Consider the following 17,457-nt stretch of genomic DNA (forward strand, 5'->3'; position numbering starts at 1 on the left):
GTCTATATGTAGATTAAAATCCTCCATAATTATCACTGTACCTTTCTGACAAGCTGCCATTATTTATTTCTTTATACTCTGTCCTACAGTGTGGTTAATGTTAGGTGGCCTGTACACCACTCCCACAAGTGACTTCTTGCCTTTATGATTTCTCATCTCTACCCAAACTGCTTCTACATCCTGGTCTCCGAAATGTATTTCGTCCCTCTCTATTGCGCTAATACCATCATTAATTAATTAATTAACAGAGCTACCCCTCCACCTTTTCCCAGCTTCCTGTCTTTCCTGAATGCCCATATATCCTTCAATATTCAGGTACCAATCTATGTCATCCTGCAGCCATGCCTCTGTAATGGCTGTCAGATCGTACTTATTTATTTCTATTTTTGCTCTCAGTTCATCCGTTTTGTTTCGAATGCTACGTGCATTCAGATATTGAGCCTTTAGTTTTGTCCTTTTATTATTTTTGTAACCTCTGGCTTTATCTGTTGATTTACTCTTAGATTTGTATGCTCTGTCCCTTCCTGTCACAGTCTGTTTACCATTTCCCATATCAATACCTTTCTCTCTTGCCTTGTCTCTACTCCTTGATATCTTCCCAAATTTGATCCCTTGCCTCGACTATTCAGTTTAAAACCCTCTCTACTCCCCTAGTTATACGGCTCACTAGAACACCGGCCCCAGCACCGTTCAAGTGTAGACCGTCCCAACAGTACAGCCACCACTTTCCCCAGTACTGCTGCCAGTGCCCCACGAACCAGAACCCACTTCTACCACACCAGTCTTTGAGCCATGCATTAATTTCTCTAATCTTATTTGCCCTATGCCAATTTGCAAGTGGTCTAGGTAATAATCAAGAGATTATTATCTTTGAGGTTCTGCTTCTTAATTTGGTGCCTAGCTCCTCATACTGACTATGCAGAACCTCTTTCCTTGTCCTGCTTATGTCAGTTGATATCAACATGGACCACGACAACTGGATCCTCCCCCTCCCACTGTAAGTTTCTTTCCAGCCCTGAGCAGATGTCCCAAACCCTGGCACTGGGCAGGCAACACAGCTATCTGGACTCTTGCTCTTTGCTGCACAGGACAGCGTCAATCCCCTAACTATACTCTCCCCAACTACCACTACATTCCTTTTTCTCCCTCCACTTGAATGGCTTTCTGTACCATGGTGCCATGGTCAGGTTGCTCGTCCACCCTGAGCACCCACTCTCATCCAAACCTGCTGGACAATCACAAAGGTTGTGGCTCCTGCACTCCTGCCCTGTGGGTTCCCTTACCTGCCTCTGCTGCAGCCACACTCTCCTGTCCCTGACCACTGACCACATTAGAAGACCCTATCCTAAGCAGAGAAGTTAGTTAAACTTATATAGAACTTTGATAAGACCACATTTGGAGTGCTGTGAACAGTTCTGCTCTCCATATTACAAACAGGATATAGAGGCACTGGAGCAGGTACAGAAAACTTTTACAAGGATGATATTAGAACTGAAAGGTTACAACTATGAGGAAAGAATGAACAGGCTGGAGCTCTTTCCTCCAGAAAATAAAAGTCTAGAGGAGACCTGATAGAGCTCTTGAAAATTATAAAGGGGTTCAATGGAGTAGATGCACAGTAGATGTTTTCACTTGTGGGGGTGGTTAAAACTAGGAGCAATAAATATAAAACAATCACTAATAAATCTAATAAGGAACTCAGGAAAAGCTTATTTAGACAGAAACTGGTTTGACTGTGGAAGCTGCAACCGCATGGACTAGTTGAGGTGAATAACAGATATATTTAAGTGGAAGCTAGATAATTACAAAAGGGAGAAAGAAATGGCAGGATATGTTGACAGGGTGAGGTGGAGTATGGCGAGAGAAGGCTTGTGTGGAACATAAACATCGGCATTGAACCAAATAGCTGCAAATACCATGTCATCATAGGGATACTGAAGCAGAGGTTCAGGTGTTTTGACAGGCCTGTGGGCTTCTACAATATACCCCAGATACACACTCCTGTACCGTTATGGCATGCTGTATACTGCATAACCTCGCATTACAGAGAGGTCTGCATTTGAAAGAGGCACAGCAGCAGCAGCCCAGAATGGATGAAGCAGATAAAGGGAAAGGAGAGGAAGCAGCAAAACAAGGACGGCCGTCCCAACACCTTGCAGAAAGGCCTATGAGGGATTCAATAATTGTTCAGCGATTCCACTGAGTTGTTCACACTCCTTTCCTGGGAAATGTGGTGAGCTGTTCTATTTACCAGTCATAGTTACATCCTTCACCACTTCCATTATCTTAAAGAACATTCAATTCAAACAACATTAAAATCAGACATTCTTACAAGGCAAATGGAAAAGCTGCAATTAAACTGCATTGCAGACCAGACTGCCAAATTGTAATACAGTCATTAATTTAGTGCCAAATGTAAGTACCTCCAATTCATTTCTCAGCCAAGTGATCAACCCACAGTGCTTTCTTTGAGGGAGTTTTACTAACTCTGGTATTCATTTAAAGTGCTTTCCTATTGGTCTCAGCAGAGCTGAAGAAGGCTGCTGTTTCTCATGTTGCAACCCACGAGATGCTCATGGCCGGGAACTTCTGGATGTTCAAGTTAGTAAGAGCCTGGCTGCAGACTGTTGTATCTTGGCTGTTGCTAGAGCAGTCTGGACTGGCAGACTTACCAGAACCCATGGTGGGTATTGGTTAAGGGATGGCAAAGGAGCACGAAGACACACAGAAATTGAGAGAATCCAACCAAATCGTAATCGGCAGCATCAAGTTTGGCGCTGAAGATCAGCAGGCCCAAAAGAGGAGTGAAAAGGTGAGTTACTTCTATATTTGTAGAGGTTTCATTGGGAGTGTAGAGGAGCTGAAGTGCCATATGGAATCCTTATGCTTCCATTTCCCTATGCTCCCTGCAATCGCATTGGATTCCACCTTCTTCACTTACCTTGCCAGGAACTATTCCCACTTGATCCTTGGCCTCACACTCACCCAGTGTTAAATCAGGGCTTACAATCCTGTTAAACTCCAGAGCTGAGTTCACCTCTTGACTGTAAACTCCTCATCCTGCTCTACTCTTCTCCCATCATTACTGGCATTAGTTAAATGTAACAATGTATCAGATTATTAAACAACCTGTGAACCACTCAGATACAAAATATCAAATACCCAGTAAAACCCTGTACTTCTAAATTTGCCCAACCTTTGCCCTGACATCATAAATAAAGTATCATACTGACAGTTTAAATCAATCAATGAACTAACAACTCTTCCTCTTTGGCTAATAAGCAATTTGAACAGACAAAGTCATGGCACAATTTACATTGACATACGACCTTTTATCCCTTGATATTTGCTTAATCGCTGCAATTCCTCCATGAATGCAGCTGAAAAAGCTTCTGTGTTCAACTCATTTCATTTAAGCATTGGAAATGAGAGAATGCAATAGCTTCTGGCTCCATGCATTTAAAGCAATCATATCTTCCTATTTAAACTATATTAACTTTAGTTATTTAATACTATTTCGAAATGTGGTCTGTAATTCTTTTCCTGTTTTTTAAATTAAAAAGCCAAAATACCAAATAACAGGCACTGCACCTCTAAAGAAATTAGGCACTTTTAGATATTGACACGAAAAAGCAATCTATGATTATAATATTGTAAATATTAACTTGTGCTCTTCATTGACAACATATTACATGGAATGTGTTCTGAACCTAAACGTTTGTTGAATTACTGATGTACATGTTTAATTCAACATTCTGATTATTGTCATATTTTACCCTTTCAAATGGCCACTAATTCTGACTGGGCTTGAGTAATTTCTTCACAAAGACTTGTGATTTATTTTAATTCATGCTTATTAAGACCATCTGTTCCTTGTCTACTGACAATTTAGACTCCAAATTCCAGTGGTGATACACTTAATTTGTGGTTGGTGGTCTACAGTACAACTAATTAGTCGAGGATTTTATGCTTCAGAATGCTGGGGAAAATAATCTCCATCGGGCTTTTCATGTAAGTTTATGAAAATAAGTCTTGGTCAAAATTTACCCCCATGGCCACCTTTTCACTCTATGCGCTGATTAAATCTTATTCTTTTCAGGTAGCAGAGTAAAATATTCCGCTAAATACTAGCAGTTTGTTTTGAATGAATCACTCATGGATTACAAATTTTATGCTATTACCAGAATAGTGAATTTAAGGTGCATTTTGGCAACCCGATCAACAGCCATCTCAGTACACATCCTTCAGAAAATTTCTGACTACAGACATGACTGCTTTCTGCTGTGACAATAGCATAGCATAGGAAAGATCAAAAGAAATTCTCCATGGCCCTGGTGATGAATGAGCAACAATTTGAGTAGGTTACAAAAGGGCAATACTACACACTCTAGAAACATACCATCCTTAAAATCCTGTAACATCACAGCCCAGGGAATATGTTGAACAGCACTCTGCATTGTTCAGCCGTGTGCTTTGAGTCACCAACTCAATGCCTGAATCAAGGAACAACCTACACTGTAACCCACAACAATTACTGTTGTTGCTGCCTGGACATAGGTCACATTATCGAGATGTACCTTCAACATCTTATCCAGGAGTTCCGCACCACATTCCCCACAAACCCGTCAAAAAAGGTTGAACAGTTTTGCTCAGTTTCCCTTCTAAAATTGAAGTTGCACTACAAATAAAATGATACCTGATATAATAATTATAAATTATAATATAAATTAAAGCATTCCACCACATTTACCACAATGACACTTACAGATTACATCAAGATAATAGTCAAAAAATGAAGTGTATGGTGATTTATTGGTGGTTGATTTATGTACACAGAAATAATATAACAAATTAAACACATTGCTTTTATTGTGATTTTACTTTTAAAAAAGTGAAAATAAAGATAATGAAAACTCTCCCGTAGCACTATGCATATTTTCCCTGAACTGAGTGGGATTGATGTTGGAATGCGAGAAGAAGATGACTTTATGTACATTCCATCAATTTGTACTGGTTTCTGCAATAAATTATAGTGAGAAGTAAATGAGTGGGCAGATTTCAGCTTTACTGGACTGGTAATAGGTACACTGTGTGCCTGTACCCTTGGGTATGTATCTTGGACTGTGCATGTCTGAATAATGAACAGCAACTGCTAAATGTGGAGGTGCTTAAGGGATTAAATATGACATTGTCCAATTAGGAAACCATGTACTAAGGTATTACAGTCTATGTTTCAACACCTACCTTTTCCTGGTACTGCCGCCTCGATGAGTCTAAAGACTGGATGAGAGCTGTCGCATGGCCAACAAACATTGCATAGCATGTGGCTCCCACTATCATGCTCAACATGGTTATCCAGAGATCAGACATGGACACTGGCGCCCGAGCTCCGTAGCCTATGCAAAGCATATGGCTCATAGCTTTGAACAGTGCGTAGGAATACTGCATCCCCCATGAATCATTCTGCATAGAGAGAAAAACAGAATCACATAATCAGCAAAAACTTGTGAAAGACTTCATTTCGTATTTTATTATTAGAAGTGTAATGGATCACTGGCTCCTGACACAACAAGCTGCTAACGTTTCCTTCATGCCTGACAGCAACTATCTTCATAGACTGCTACACTCTGCGTTGTTTTTTTTTTGCTTACAATTCCCATTTTCAGAGAGTAATCTGTTACAATCATTCTGCTTCCCACTTTTATATCTTTAGTTCATATCTCATTCTTTATCCTTTCTGCTGAATCATTTGTTCTTTAATCTTTTTAGAGTCGAATCCTTTCTGGCATACAAAAATATAGATAGATGTATAATATAAATCAATATGTATACCGTAAGTTAAGTGAATAATATAAAAATACAATATATAAACAGATGAGACAAATATATATATTACATACATAAATATTTGGAAAGATGATATATATATATATATTTATATGTGCAGGTAGATAATATAAAAATGCATGTATGTAGATAGATATTAAAATGCAGAGATGACAATTAACATTTCTGTCATTTTTGATAATCTGTTTTGAATCACCCTTCAGTAAGCAGGAGCAGAAAATGTTCTTTAGCGCTAATTTTAATACTTTATGCACAAATTTGGGCGGCACAGTGGCACAGTGGTTAGCACCGCAGCCTCACAGCTCCAGGGACCCGGGTTCAATTCTGGGTACTGCCTGTGCGGAGTTTGCAAGTTCTCCCTGTGACCGTGTGAGTTTTCGCCGGGTGCTCCAGTTTCCTCCCACAGCCAAAGACTTGCAGGTGGTAGGTAAATTGGCCATTGTAAATTACCCCTAGTGTAGGTAGGTGGTAGGGAATATGGGATTACTGTAGGGTTAGTATAAAAGGGTGGTTGTTGGTCGGCACAGACTCGGTGGGCTGAAGGGCCTGTTTCAGTGCTGTATCTCTAAATAAATAAATTAGCTTCCACAGCTACAAAAAACAGATGTCAAACTTGTCGAATTGCTGAATTCCATTTTCGTAGTAAAGTAATATAAAAAAAACAAGTGATCCATTTGAAACATAGCTGACATATTCACACCATTTTTTGAAAGAAATGTTACTGGAAGTGTATGACAATGAACATAAACTCATTTCCTTGTGTTTGAGTCCAGCTGTACAGTGCAACATTACAAGGAAGGAAGAGGATATATGATTAAATTCTGGATAGAGCCAACAACAACAACGCTCCACTAGGTTGTATTTTGTGTGTGTTATCTATGCTGAGCGCTTATTTATTCAATTGGCAAGAATAATCCATGCTACATCTCCTTCTTGCCTTCCATATATATCACGAGTGAATATAATTTACTCAGACCAGTGAATATAATTTACTCAGACCAGGAGCATAGTCTCACCTGCTCTGAACTGACTTGTCATACACAAATAGTTTGACTTGCAAAAGATCCCTATCCAGTTTTATTACAGCTTTTTATTTAGAAAAAGTTAAAATATTAGCAGAAAAGGTAACCCAGTAATAAGTACATATCCTTATCAAGAAAAGAGATCTCCCTCTATGGTCTCTTGGTGATTGACTGGGTACAGGTTTTATGGTGTTTTCAAGTGCCTAATGGCTAATAATGGCTAATAAATGGCGAATACTGAACAGGGATATGGAGGGTGGCAAAGTCTGCTGGAGTGATGGCTCCCATTAGCTGCCCATGCGACAAGGTAATGTGCCGCTTAATGTTTGTGTACATAACAGCCACTGCTATTCAAAGTAATACATTCGGCACTTATTGGAGGCAATTTTAACCTTCAGTGAAGTACAACGGGCATCATCGGACTGGTCATCCAACTTTCCTTTCCATTAAAGCTGATTGATCCGATATCTCCCGTTTTACACGACCACCGAAAGTTAAAATGACCCCACTGAGATTCTTCTGGGAGAGATGATACAGCAATATATAAATGTAAGTCTTTCTTTTCTTTACCAAATCTGCTCCCTCATATACCAAAGAAACAGAAAATGCAAGATATTGAAGAGTTTGATTATGATTTAATTTCAGGTTCCTACAATCTCTAAGAAAATATATTGTCTAACCTCATTTGTAGAAGATTATATCAAATGTTTCAACTGCTTGCCTAGATCTTGAATGTAGTTAAGTGGATAAATATATGCTTAGTATTAAAATACTGATATGCCAATTTTAATTTGAGTTTTTTAACCATCTGTTCTCAATCAGTCCTCAGCAAATAACAATCGATATGTTGTTTCCAACTCATTTCAGTACTTATTATTCAATTAGATTTCCATTTCAGGTGCTTTAAGTTTTTTAAAATAGTGTTTTGTTAGTAAGGAATAGGAACAGCTGATTCTCCTCAAACATCACATGTAGCCGAAAACAAACTGCTCAACTCAGACATTCTCCCTCGTCATGTATATCAAATGATACTTTTTTAATCTAATTGAATATGACAAACATGGAGAATCATAATTTAACTGGTTTGGATAGTAGATTTCAGGAAAAAAGATTGTTAGCTGTACATGTGAATAACCCTGCCTTCGTTAACAAAACACATTGGGGAGAATTTTATGCTGTCCCCCACGGCAGGTTTGGAGGGGGGGAAAGCATAAAATCGGGTGAGATGGTGGCGAGGGATGGGATGGGGGGTTGCCGCCACCATCCTGCCTCTGCCAAAATTAAGGCCCTTAATTGGTCAATTAACCCCCAATTAAGTGCCCCTTCCCATCGCAGCCACAATTAGCTGTGTGGGAGGCATGGCAAGGAAAATCGTGCAGGCTGCTTCCCAGCTCTGGTTGGGAGGAAGTGGGGGGGCTTGGCAGGGAGGCCCTCGTTTAAAGGCACAGTGCCTGAATGAGGGTCCCGGCATCGGGGAGAGGCACCCCCCGCCCTTGCTGTTAACCCCGCTCCCTCCCCTCCCCCTAACCCCCATCTCTTCTGAGACCCCTCTGGCTCTGACCTACATGGTTCCAGCGATGCTCCTGGGCCTCCTATGGATGCTCCTCCAAGCAGCAGCCACCGCCTCTGTGGTGGCGCTGCCACTGCTGGCCAATGATTGGCTGGCAGCTCTCTGAGGGCAGTACTTCCGGTGATGGGGCCTGTGATTCTGTGGAAGGCCCGCCGCTGTCCACTTAAGTCCTGATTGGCACTAGATTCGGCAGGCCTTCCAGCGAAGAGGCAATGTGGGGATCTCGGCGTCGCTTTTTCCGGACGTCGAGGCCCCCGCCCCCAACATAAAATTCCCCCTATTCTGTATCAACGGGATTGCATTTGGCAGTTCTTTCAAGCCTGCTCCAATGTGCTAGCGTTTTAGTCCTTCACAAAGAAGGTGATTTATGGAGACCAACAGTTAAACGATTTAAATAAAAGCAGAACTTTTGTTTAAATGTGTTCTGCAATGATACATTGCTGATCTATAATTCAAAAAAGCTATGCTACTTGCTGGATTTGGTGGATAACTTAGTCAATTCTTGCAGTAATATGTAAGTACATGAGAGATGCCTGAGTCCTCTATTTGGCAAGAATTCTGCAGCAGTTTTTGTAGACTGTTCTAGAAAGTATTTCAAGATTGTAATATGCCTTGTGGTGGTAAACTGATAAACCAGTAAAATTACTTAGCTTGGAGTACCATCTCAATCCTCAGATTTATTACTGCCTTATAGTAGTGTGACTTTCCAATGGAATTGCCTTAAAGATTTCAACATTATAACCAACAAAGTGCACCTGGAAATTGGCTGACATTTCTTATCTTTGATTATATTTTATTAAAACTGAAACTTTAAGGTGACAGTCTAAAGACCATAGATCAGAACACCAGCATGGTTGAAAAGAATACAGACCATGAGGTAAATTAGTAAGTAGTAATTGGGTTATGTTCAGCTTGGGTTTTAAAAGCCTGAAGACTAGAGAAGGAAGGAAAGGCTTAGGGAAGTAAGGTTTTCCACCATTTTGATATTCTGTGGACATATAAAACTGATAGGTGTATAAGCTGCAAGTCAGTGAACATAATCAAGGACTGTCAGTGTGTTGTATAAAGCATAAAAGGCAATTTTGTCCACTTTTGTGTCAAGTTGTCTGTACATTTCTTTTTCTATTTTTTATGTTATATTGTGCTTTTTCCCCCACTTCTGATTAGCGCCAAACTTCATGTCACACACACTCATCTACAGCCAAGAGGGGTAACCTGAATGCTGCCTGACGAGTATCCACCCCTGCTGCTTTAGAACTTAGCTGTCATAAAACATCTCTCTTGTAATTCAGTGTTTCTAGTCAGTGAGAAACTCAGCAATACAAATCAGAAAGATCCCAGGTATGATTCCTGGGCTGTGCTAAATTAGCTAATCTCAGTTGGGATGGCAGTAGGAGTGCTAGAATCAGCCTTAGCTTAAGGGGTTAATTGCCATTTAAAATACCTGCTAGTGCTCATTAAGGAGGCTGCATGGCATTTTTGGTGGCTATCACTTGTCTTTAAGCCCTCTCCTTACAGTAACCAGCTGAACAGGAGTAAACATGGCATTGATGTGGATTTCAAGCACTACATAAAGAGATGCTTACCATTTCATGTTCTCATGCTGCTGAAGCTGTGAACAGGGCCTATGAAACCTATCAGGAGACTTTCTGGGACACTTTGTCAAGACTTTACCAACATTCTAACAACATTTATTAAACAAATTCTCTGAGGACTTCACCTAAAAATGTGATAAGTCTTGTACTACTCCGCCTTATAGGAGTCACCAGGAGAAAGTGAGTTTTTAAAAATTCATTCATGGGATGTGGGCATCACAGGCCAGGCCAGCATTTATTGCCCATCCCTAATTGCCCTTGAGAAGGTGGTGGTGAGCTGCCTTCTCAAACCGCTGCAGTCTATGTGAGGTAGGTACACCCACAGTGCTGTTAGGAAGGGAGTTCCAAGATTTTGACCCAGCGACAGTGAAGGAACAGCGATATAGTTCCAAGTCAGGATGGTGTGCGACTCAGAGGGGAACTTGTAGGTGGTGGTGCTCCCATGCATTTGCTGCCCTTGTCCTTCTAGTAGGTAGAGGTCGCGGGTCTGGAAGGTGCTTGATCATTGGCATCTTGCTAGGGGTCTCCCTTAGTCTGGATGAGGAATGGGGGGAGGACATGAGGCCAGGCAGTGCAGCACCAGCTGGGTGACAGAGGGTGAGATGGCATGCTCCCTCCACCCGCCCCTCCCATGGGTGCAGGACATTACTCCTCCTCTGGGCCTCCTCGACCAGGACCTCCAGTGACGTGTTCAAGAAATTCATTGGCGCACATTCAATTTTCAGGAGCAAAACAAGCATTTAAGCATCCAATACGGCAGGTGATATGTGCACACTCACTCCACGCTGCAAGATGCGCCACCTGCCACATTGAATCGGGATGCTCAATAGACATCCAGGGCGTATGCCTTAAGTCTGTAAAATAAATATAAAAATGCACAAATTTTTCATACTTTTTACAAGACCCTTTTGTGATATTGGTCTCCCTCAGCTTTTGACTTGCCATGAGATAAACTCACTCAACAACTTGTGCTAACTCATCTAACAAGTAGGAGGGACCCTTCAGCAGTGCTATTTAAAGGGTTCATTCATGACAAAGTGGTTAGGAACATAAGAAATAGGAGCAGGAGCAGGCTTTTCACTGTCTGCGACGTCTCAGGCAGCTGCCAGTAATAAAGATGGCGCTGCTCAATTTATCACAAAAAACAAATTCCACCCAAAAATCCCCTCAGTGGTTGCCATCGCCGCTTCCATCCCACCCCAAAGAGTCCCCCGCTCCCTCCTGCCATTGCGCTTCTCTTTGCCCCTCCTTCCTGCGCCCGCATTCTCGCTGCTTGCTCCCCGCTGCCTTCCCTTAGCCACTCGCTCCAGCCCCACCGTTCCCCACAACATCGGCCGCTCGCTCCCCGTTTCCCCCCCCCACCTCTAACCGCTCGTTTCAGGCCGCGCTGCTTCCCTCTTCTTGGTCACTCGCTCCCACGTTTGTTCGTTCCCCGCCGCGCCACCCGAAGAAGCAAGGCGAGCCGCAAGGGGTGACGGGGCGACTTGAGAGCGAGTGGCTGAGAGGAGGGAAGTGACAAGGCCAGGAGCGACCGGCCGAAGGGGTGGGGGAAGCGGGGGGCGAGCGGCTGGACAGCGGGATGGGGTGAGGGGGGATGCGAGGAGCGGGCAATGATTGGCCAGTGGGGAAGAGAGGTGGGGGGTGAAAGCGTCGAGGGCAGGAGCAAGTGCTGAGAGGGGGTAAGTGGAGAGGCCTGGAGCGAGTGGCCAGTGGGACAGAAGCAAGTAGCTGAGCCGGGGTGGGGGGAGGGGGCGAAGCAGGCGGGGGGAGCAAGTGGCTGAGGGAAGGCAGTGGTGTAGCTGGGAGTGAGCGGTCCAGTGGGGTGAAGTGGCAATTGAAGCAGGGATGGTGCGAGAGAGTGGAGAACAAGTGAATGGAGATGGCTATTGAGGGGTGAGGACGTCATTGCATGGTGACGTTGCGCGCATATGCGTGTGTTCATATTGGCAAGCTGGTAAATGTTCACACGCACTGATGATGTCCGCAATCACTCTGTGCATGCTCTGTATTGTCAGCAGTCACTTTGAAAATTTAAATCTGCCTTCTGAGAAGTTGTTTTTACTAGTACTAGTTTCGAATGGCTACCTTCAAAACAATTTTACCGCAGTCATCAGGGTTCTGGCAGGGCTACCTTTAAGGCTGGCAGATGAGGGGTGTCAGGCAAACCCCTTACCTGCCAAGACTGAGGCACATATTATTTTGCCACATGAACATTAAAACTTAAAATTGCCAGCCCCCGACTGGAAATACATTTGAATAGTGACAGACAGTGTTGGAACAATGGGGACCCAGTCGTTGCTTCCCCAATACACAGAAGAAGTGTTCAGACCAGTTTTGGTCACATGACCGACTGACTGTTGGAGTTTTTGAATTTGAACTTCCAACAGAGGACTTGAACTCAGAAAGCCGTGTGCTCCTGGAACTGAAGCAGAACCTCTCCAATCCTACCTACCTCCATCTCTTTCCCAAGGAACTGAATTTTGTGAAAACACATGAACCTCAAAGAGAGAAAAGTCTCCTACCTGAATGAGGTTTAAGAAGAACACTGGGCCCCAACGAACAGCAAGACTACCTACAATTAAATGAGCTCGAAGTACAGTAAACAGGAACTCTTCTGATATTGCCTCAAACCCCTCTCTACTATATTTTACCCTTCTCATTTCTGTCCCTATCTGCATGCATATATCGCGTGTGCATGCTAGTGTGGGCGTGTCATATATCCGTGGGCGTGAACCGAATTAGAGTTTAAGTTTAATGTTTAATAAATTTCTCTTTCTTCTTTAAACCTAAGGAAGCCTGTTTGTGTTCATTTCTTTTCCTTATAATTGGAAAGCTGTGAACAAGGATTCACAAAGGGGGAGCTCAAAACACAAGCATGTTTAGAATTAAACCCTGTTACTATAAGACCAGGTAAAGACAGCAAAAGACCCCTAAACACATTTCTCACCTGGTCGTAACAGGGGGAGCAGCAAAGAAGACAGCAGCGAGCAAGAGAAGTTGGAAGGGGGAGGAAGGCATCCTGACATATCATCATGGCATTCTTCTGAATAGAAAGGCATTCCAGCCCCTCAGAAACACCCTTGTGCAAACCCTTAGTACCTGTCTTTGTTACCCAGCTATTTAGCCTAGTCCTCCTATGAAGTGTTTCCCCAGTGTCTACAGCTTGCGAGGTAGAATGGTGTGGAGCTTCCATTGAGGACGCTTCAAATGGCTGTGGAAAGTGACCTCCAGCAACTCCGGGCCTCATAGGCCCGACTGCAGATTGCAACATCTTGATGAGGGCTGGGCAGTATAGCTCAACTGGCTGTGTGACACCAATAACGGCACTGGCAGAGTGGGCAATGGGTGAGCAGGCATGCTATTGTCCTGAGAGATGTAAACAGCCTGGTCTCAGGCAGCATGTAAAATTCATGCTGGGACCTCATAAAAATGATTATGTTCCTGTTGTCATGCACAATCAAATTTCTAGGCTATAATTTGTTAAATAATAGTTTCAGAAAAGAGCTAAACAACTATCTGAAGAAATAGAATTGAAGCTTATGGGATTTAACAGGGAGGCAGAGCTGATGAAATACTCAATGGAATGTCTGGAAACAAGACAGGACTGAATAACTGAGCTATCGATAGTGTGGAATTTTGTTTAAACATCTTTTGATTCAGGGAGAAAATCTACAGAACTTTCTCTCAGGAGATCAAATAACCTATGGGGTCCATGATGGAATCGATTTTACATTATGTTCGAAGGAACAAGCTTAGTTTGCCAAATGACATTGCCAAATCCCATGCTTTCTTACACAACTGTTTAACAACGGTGATGTAAACAATTTTCTTCACGACAAGATCCTATTTATCTGTGGTACATGAGGAATAAATGGCATTATTAAATGAATCTTGTGAAGCACTTGTTAGTACTAAATTAGTAATTTCATCATTTTTTTACTCTCTGGCGGTCAATGTTCAGATTTATTAGACCACAGCAGTGAAACACTTCCCATGAATACAGCAGTGAAATCCAGCAAGAATCATAGAATAGCACAGGACAGATGGAGGCCACTCGGTCCATCGAGGCTGTGCCAACTCTTGAAGAGCAATCCAGGCAGTCCTACTCTTTCCCCATATCCCTGTAATTCTTTTCTCCTTCAAGTATTTATTTATTAAATTTCCTTTTCAAGGTTATTATTACACTTGTATTCACCACCCTATCAGGCAGTGCATTCCAAATCCGAACTACTCATTGCATAAAAAAGTTCTTCCTCATGTCGTTCTGGATCTTTTGCCAATCGCCTTAAATCTGTGTTGTCTCATGATCGACCCTCTAGCCATTGGAAATAGTTTCGCTTTATTTACTCTGTCTAAACCATTCAGTATATTAAACATCTCTACCAAATCTCCTCTTAACCTTCTGTGCTCTAAGGAGATCAACCCCAGCTTCTCCAGTCTATCCACGTAACTGTAACCCCTCATCCCTGCTACCATTCCAGTAAACCTGTTCTGCACCCTCACCAAAGTCTTCACATCCTTCCTAAAGTGCGGTGCCTAGAATTGAATACAATACTTCAGCTGGGGCCGAACTAGTGTTTCATACAGATGTAGCGTAATTTTCTGACTTTTGTTCTCTATTCCTCTAATTATAAAGCCGAGGATCCCACATGCTTCATCCACTGCTTTGTTAACCTGTCCTGCCACCTTCAGTGATTTGTGCCCAAACACTCCCAGGTCTCTTTCTTCTTGCATCCCTATGTAGGAAATGTGGCAGCCAATTTGCACACAGCAAGCTTCCACAAATTGCAATGTGAAAATGGCCAGCTAATCTCTTCTTAGTGATGTTGGTTGAGGGATAAATAATGTCCAGGACACCAAATTTATGAAGTTACAGCTTCTGTTGTTTTAGGGCCTCAGGGACAACGCCAGCTTGGGCTTGAGTCTGCTCTCCCAAAGGTGAGTCATTACGGCACAGAAGGAGGCCATTTGGCCCATTGAGTACATGCCAGCTCTCTGTAGGGCAATCCAGTCAGACCCATTACCACCACCCTATCCCCGTAGCCCTGCAAGTTTATTTCCCTCAAGTGCCCATCCAGTCTCTTTTGGAAACATTCACCATCTCTGCTTCCACCACCCTCTTAGGCAGCGTGTTCCAGAGCATTACTACTCACTGCGTAAAAAAGTTCTTCCTCACATCCCTCCTGCACCTTTTGCCCAAAACCTTAAATCTATGTTCCCTAGTCAGCTAATAGGAACAGCTTTTCTTTGTCCATCCTATCTAAACCTGTCATAATCTTGTACACCACTATCAAATCTCCCCTCAATCCCCTTTGCTCTAAGGAGTAAAACCCCAGCTTCCCCAACCCTAACCTTGTAGCTAAAATCCCTCATCCCTGGAACCATACTGGTAAATCTCCTCTGCACTCTCTCAAGGGCCCTCACATCCTTCCTAAAGCGTGGTGACTAGAACTAGATGTAATATTCTAGTTGGGTCCTAACCAGAGCTTTAAAAAGGTTAGGATAAATTTCATGCTTTTGTACTCAATACCTCTATTTACGAAGCCCAAAATCCTATATGCTTTGCCAACTAGTCTCTCAATATGTCCTGCCACCTTCAAAGATCTATGCACATGAACCCCCAGGTCACTCTGTCCCTGCACACTCTTTAGAACTGAGCAATTTTTTGTCTATATTGCCTCTCTCTCTCTCTTCTACCAAACTGCACTATCTCACAATTATCTGCATTAAATTCCATCTGCCACTTTTTTCCCATTCTGCTAGTCTACCTATGTCCTGTTGCAGTCGATTGGTATCATCCTCATTGTTTGCCAGACCTCCAAGTTTGGTATTAATGGCAAATTTTGAAATTTAATTCTGTATTCCAATATCCAAGTCATTTCTATATATCAAAAAAGCAGTGGTCCCAGCACTGAATCTTGGGGAACAGCACTGTCTACAATGCTCCAGTCTGAAAAACAACCATTCCCACGATTCACTGTTTTCTGTCCTTAAACCAATTTTTTGTCAAAGCTGACAATCACCGGCCTATTTCATGAGCCTCAATTTTGCTAACTAGCCTTTTATGTGGTACTTTGTCAAACACTTCCTTAAAATTCATATAGACAACATCACTGCATTCCCTTCATCAACCTTCTCTGTTCCTTCAACAAAAAAATCAATTTGATTAGTCAAGCAAGATCTGCCTTTTACAAATCCTCGCTGGCTCTCCTTAATTAACTCAAACCCCTCCAAGTGCCCGTTGATTTTTTACCCTGATCATTGTTTCTAAAACCTTGCCCACCACAAATGTTAATCTAACTGGCCTGTAGATACTAGGAATGTCCTTACACTCTTTCTTGAATACGGGTGTCACATTTGCCACTCTCCAATCCTCTTGCACCTTACCCGTATCTAGGGAAGATTATTTCCACCCCCACTTCCTTTAGCAACCTGGGATGCAAGCCATCTGAACCAGGTGACTGATCCATTCTAACCATAGCCAGCCTTTTCAGTACATCTTGCCTATCAATTTTCACCCCACCCATTACCTTTGCCATCTCCACTTCTACCGATATTTTGCCAGCATCCTCTTCCTTAGTAAATTCTAACTATTCATAAGTATTCCAACCCTGCCCTGCACACCTCTAAGCATTTATCACCCTTTTTCCCTAATAGGCCCACCCCACCTCCTACTACCCACTTACTATTACATGCCGGTAAAAGATTTTTGGATTCCCTTTTATGCTAAAATGTGGGGAATCAATCCATGAAGGGGAAGTGCAGGAGAGAATAAAATGAAGGGCTCATTCTTCACTGGTCATGTGTCACATTTATATCCCAATACTATTCCCAATACAACTTTAATTTATTTCCAATGCCGAGTATCTATTAAAAATTAGTTTTGATCAGCAATAAGGAGGATCCCAGATGAGCGACACTTATGATTGCTGGTTGCATTGTTTCCAAACGGCATAAGATTTAACCACATGACTGATGGAGTTCACTGATAGTTACGGCTATCCTTAGATCTTTGAAAGGAAGCATTAAATCTTTAAAGCATTTCAACCACCATAGTGTACACAACTGCCAAATTAGCCTTGTTCCCAATTACATAACCTCTTTCTGAGTTGCTATCTTGAATATGAGACCCATTGACATTTAAAGTGCCAAACAAGACTTTAGTGTAGTCTGCCCCAAGGGTCAACCCTCCCATGGAAACTTTCTGAAGGGAATTGATTTAAATGTTTACAGCTTGTGGTGCTCCATTCTGGTGCTCTCTAAATGTTTGGAGGGGAGGAGCCCTGGTCATGTGGGTAAGCCTGCATTTCCAAATGTGCCACTGCCTGGCTGGGGTCCATTCTGCTGTGTCTGATCTCAGACTGGTAGCTACAATATAAATCTACCACAAAACCAAGAGTTTACTTCCAATGCATTTCATGGG

At 42.4% G+C, this 17,457-nt stretch overlaps 1 protein-coding gene across 1 annotated transcript in view; it reads right to left on the reverse strand.

Moving 5' to 3' along the window:
* The window catches only part of LOC137381297 (potassium/sodium hyperpolarization-activated cyclic nucleotide-gated channel 1-like), a 298,099-nt gene that overhangs the window by 133,264 nt on the left and 147,378 nt on the right, over window positions 1–17,457 (reverse strand). Inside the window, exon 4 of the mRNA XM_068053685.1 lies at window positions 5,245–5,463. Within this exon, the coding sequence (XP_067909786.1) occupies window positions 5,245–5,463 (219 nt within the window). The remainder of the gene's footprint in view (window positions 1–5,244; window positions 5,464–17,457) is intronic.

The sequence above is a fragment of the Heterodontus francisci genome, chromosome 1 (genome assembly GCF_036365525.1).
Source record: "Heterodontus francisci isolate sHetFra1 chromosome 1, sHetFra1.hap1, whole genome shotgun sequence".
In the NCBI taxonomy this organism is placed as follows: Eukaryota; Metazoa; Chordata; class Chondrichthyes; order Heterodontiformes; family Heterodontidae; genus Heterodontus; species Heterodontus francisci.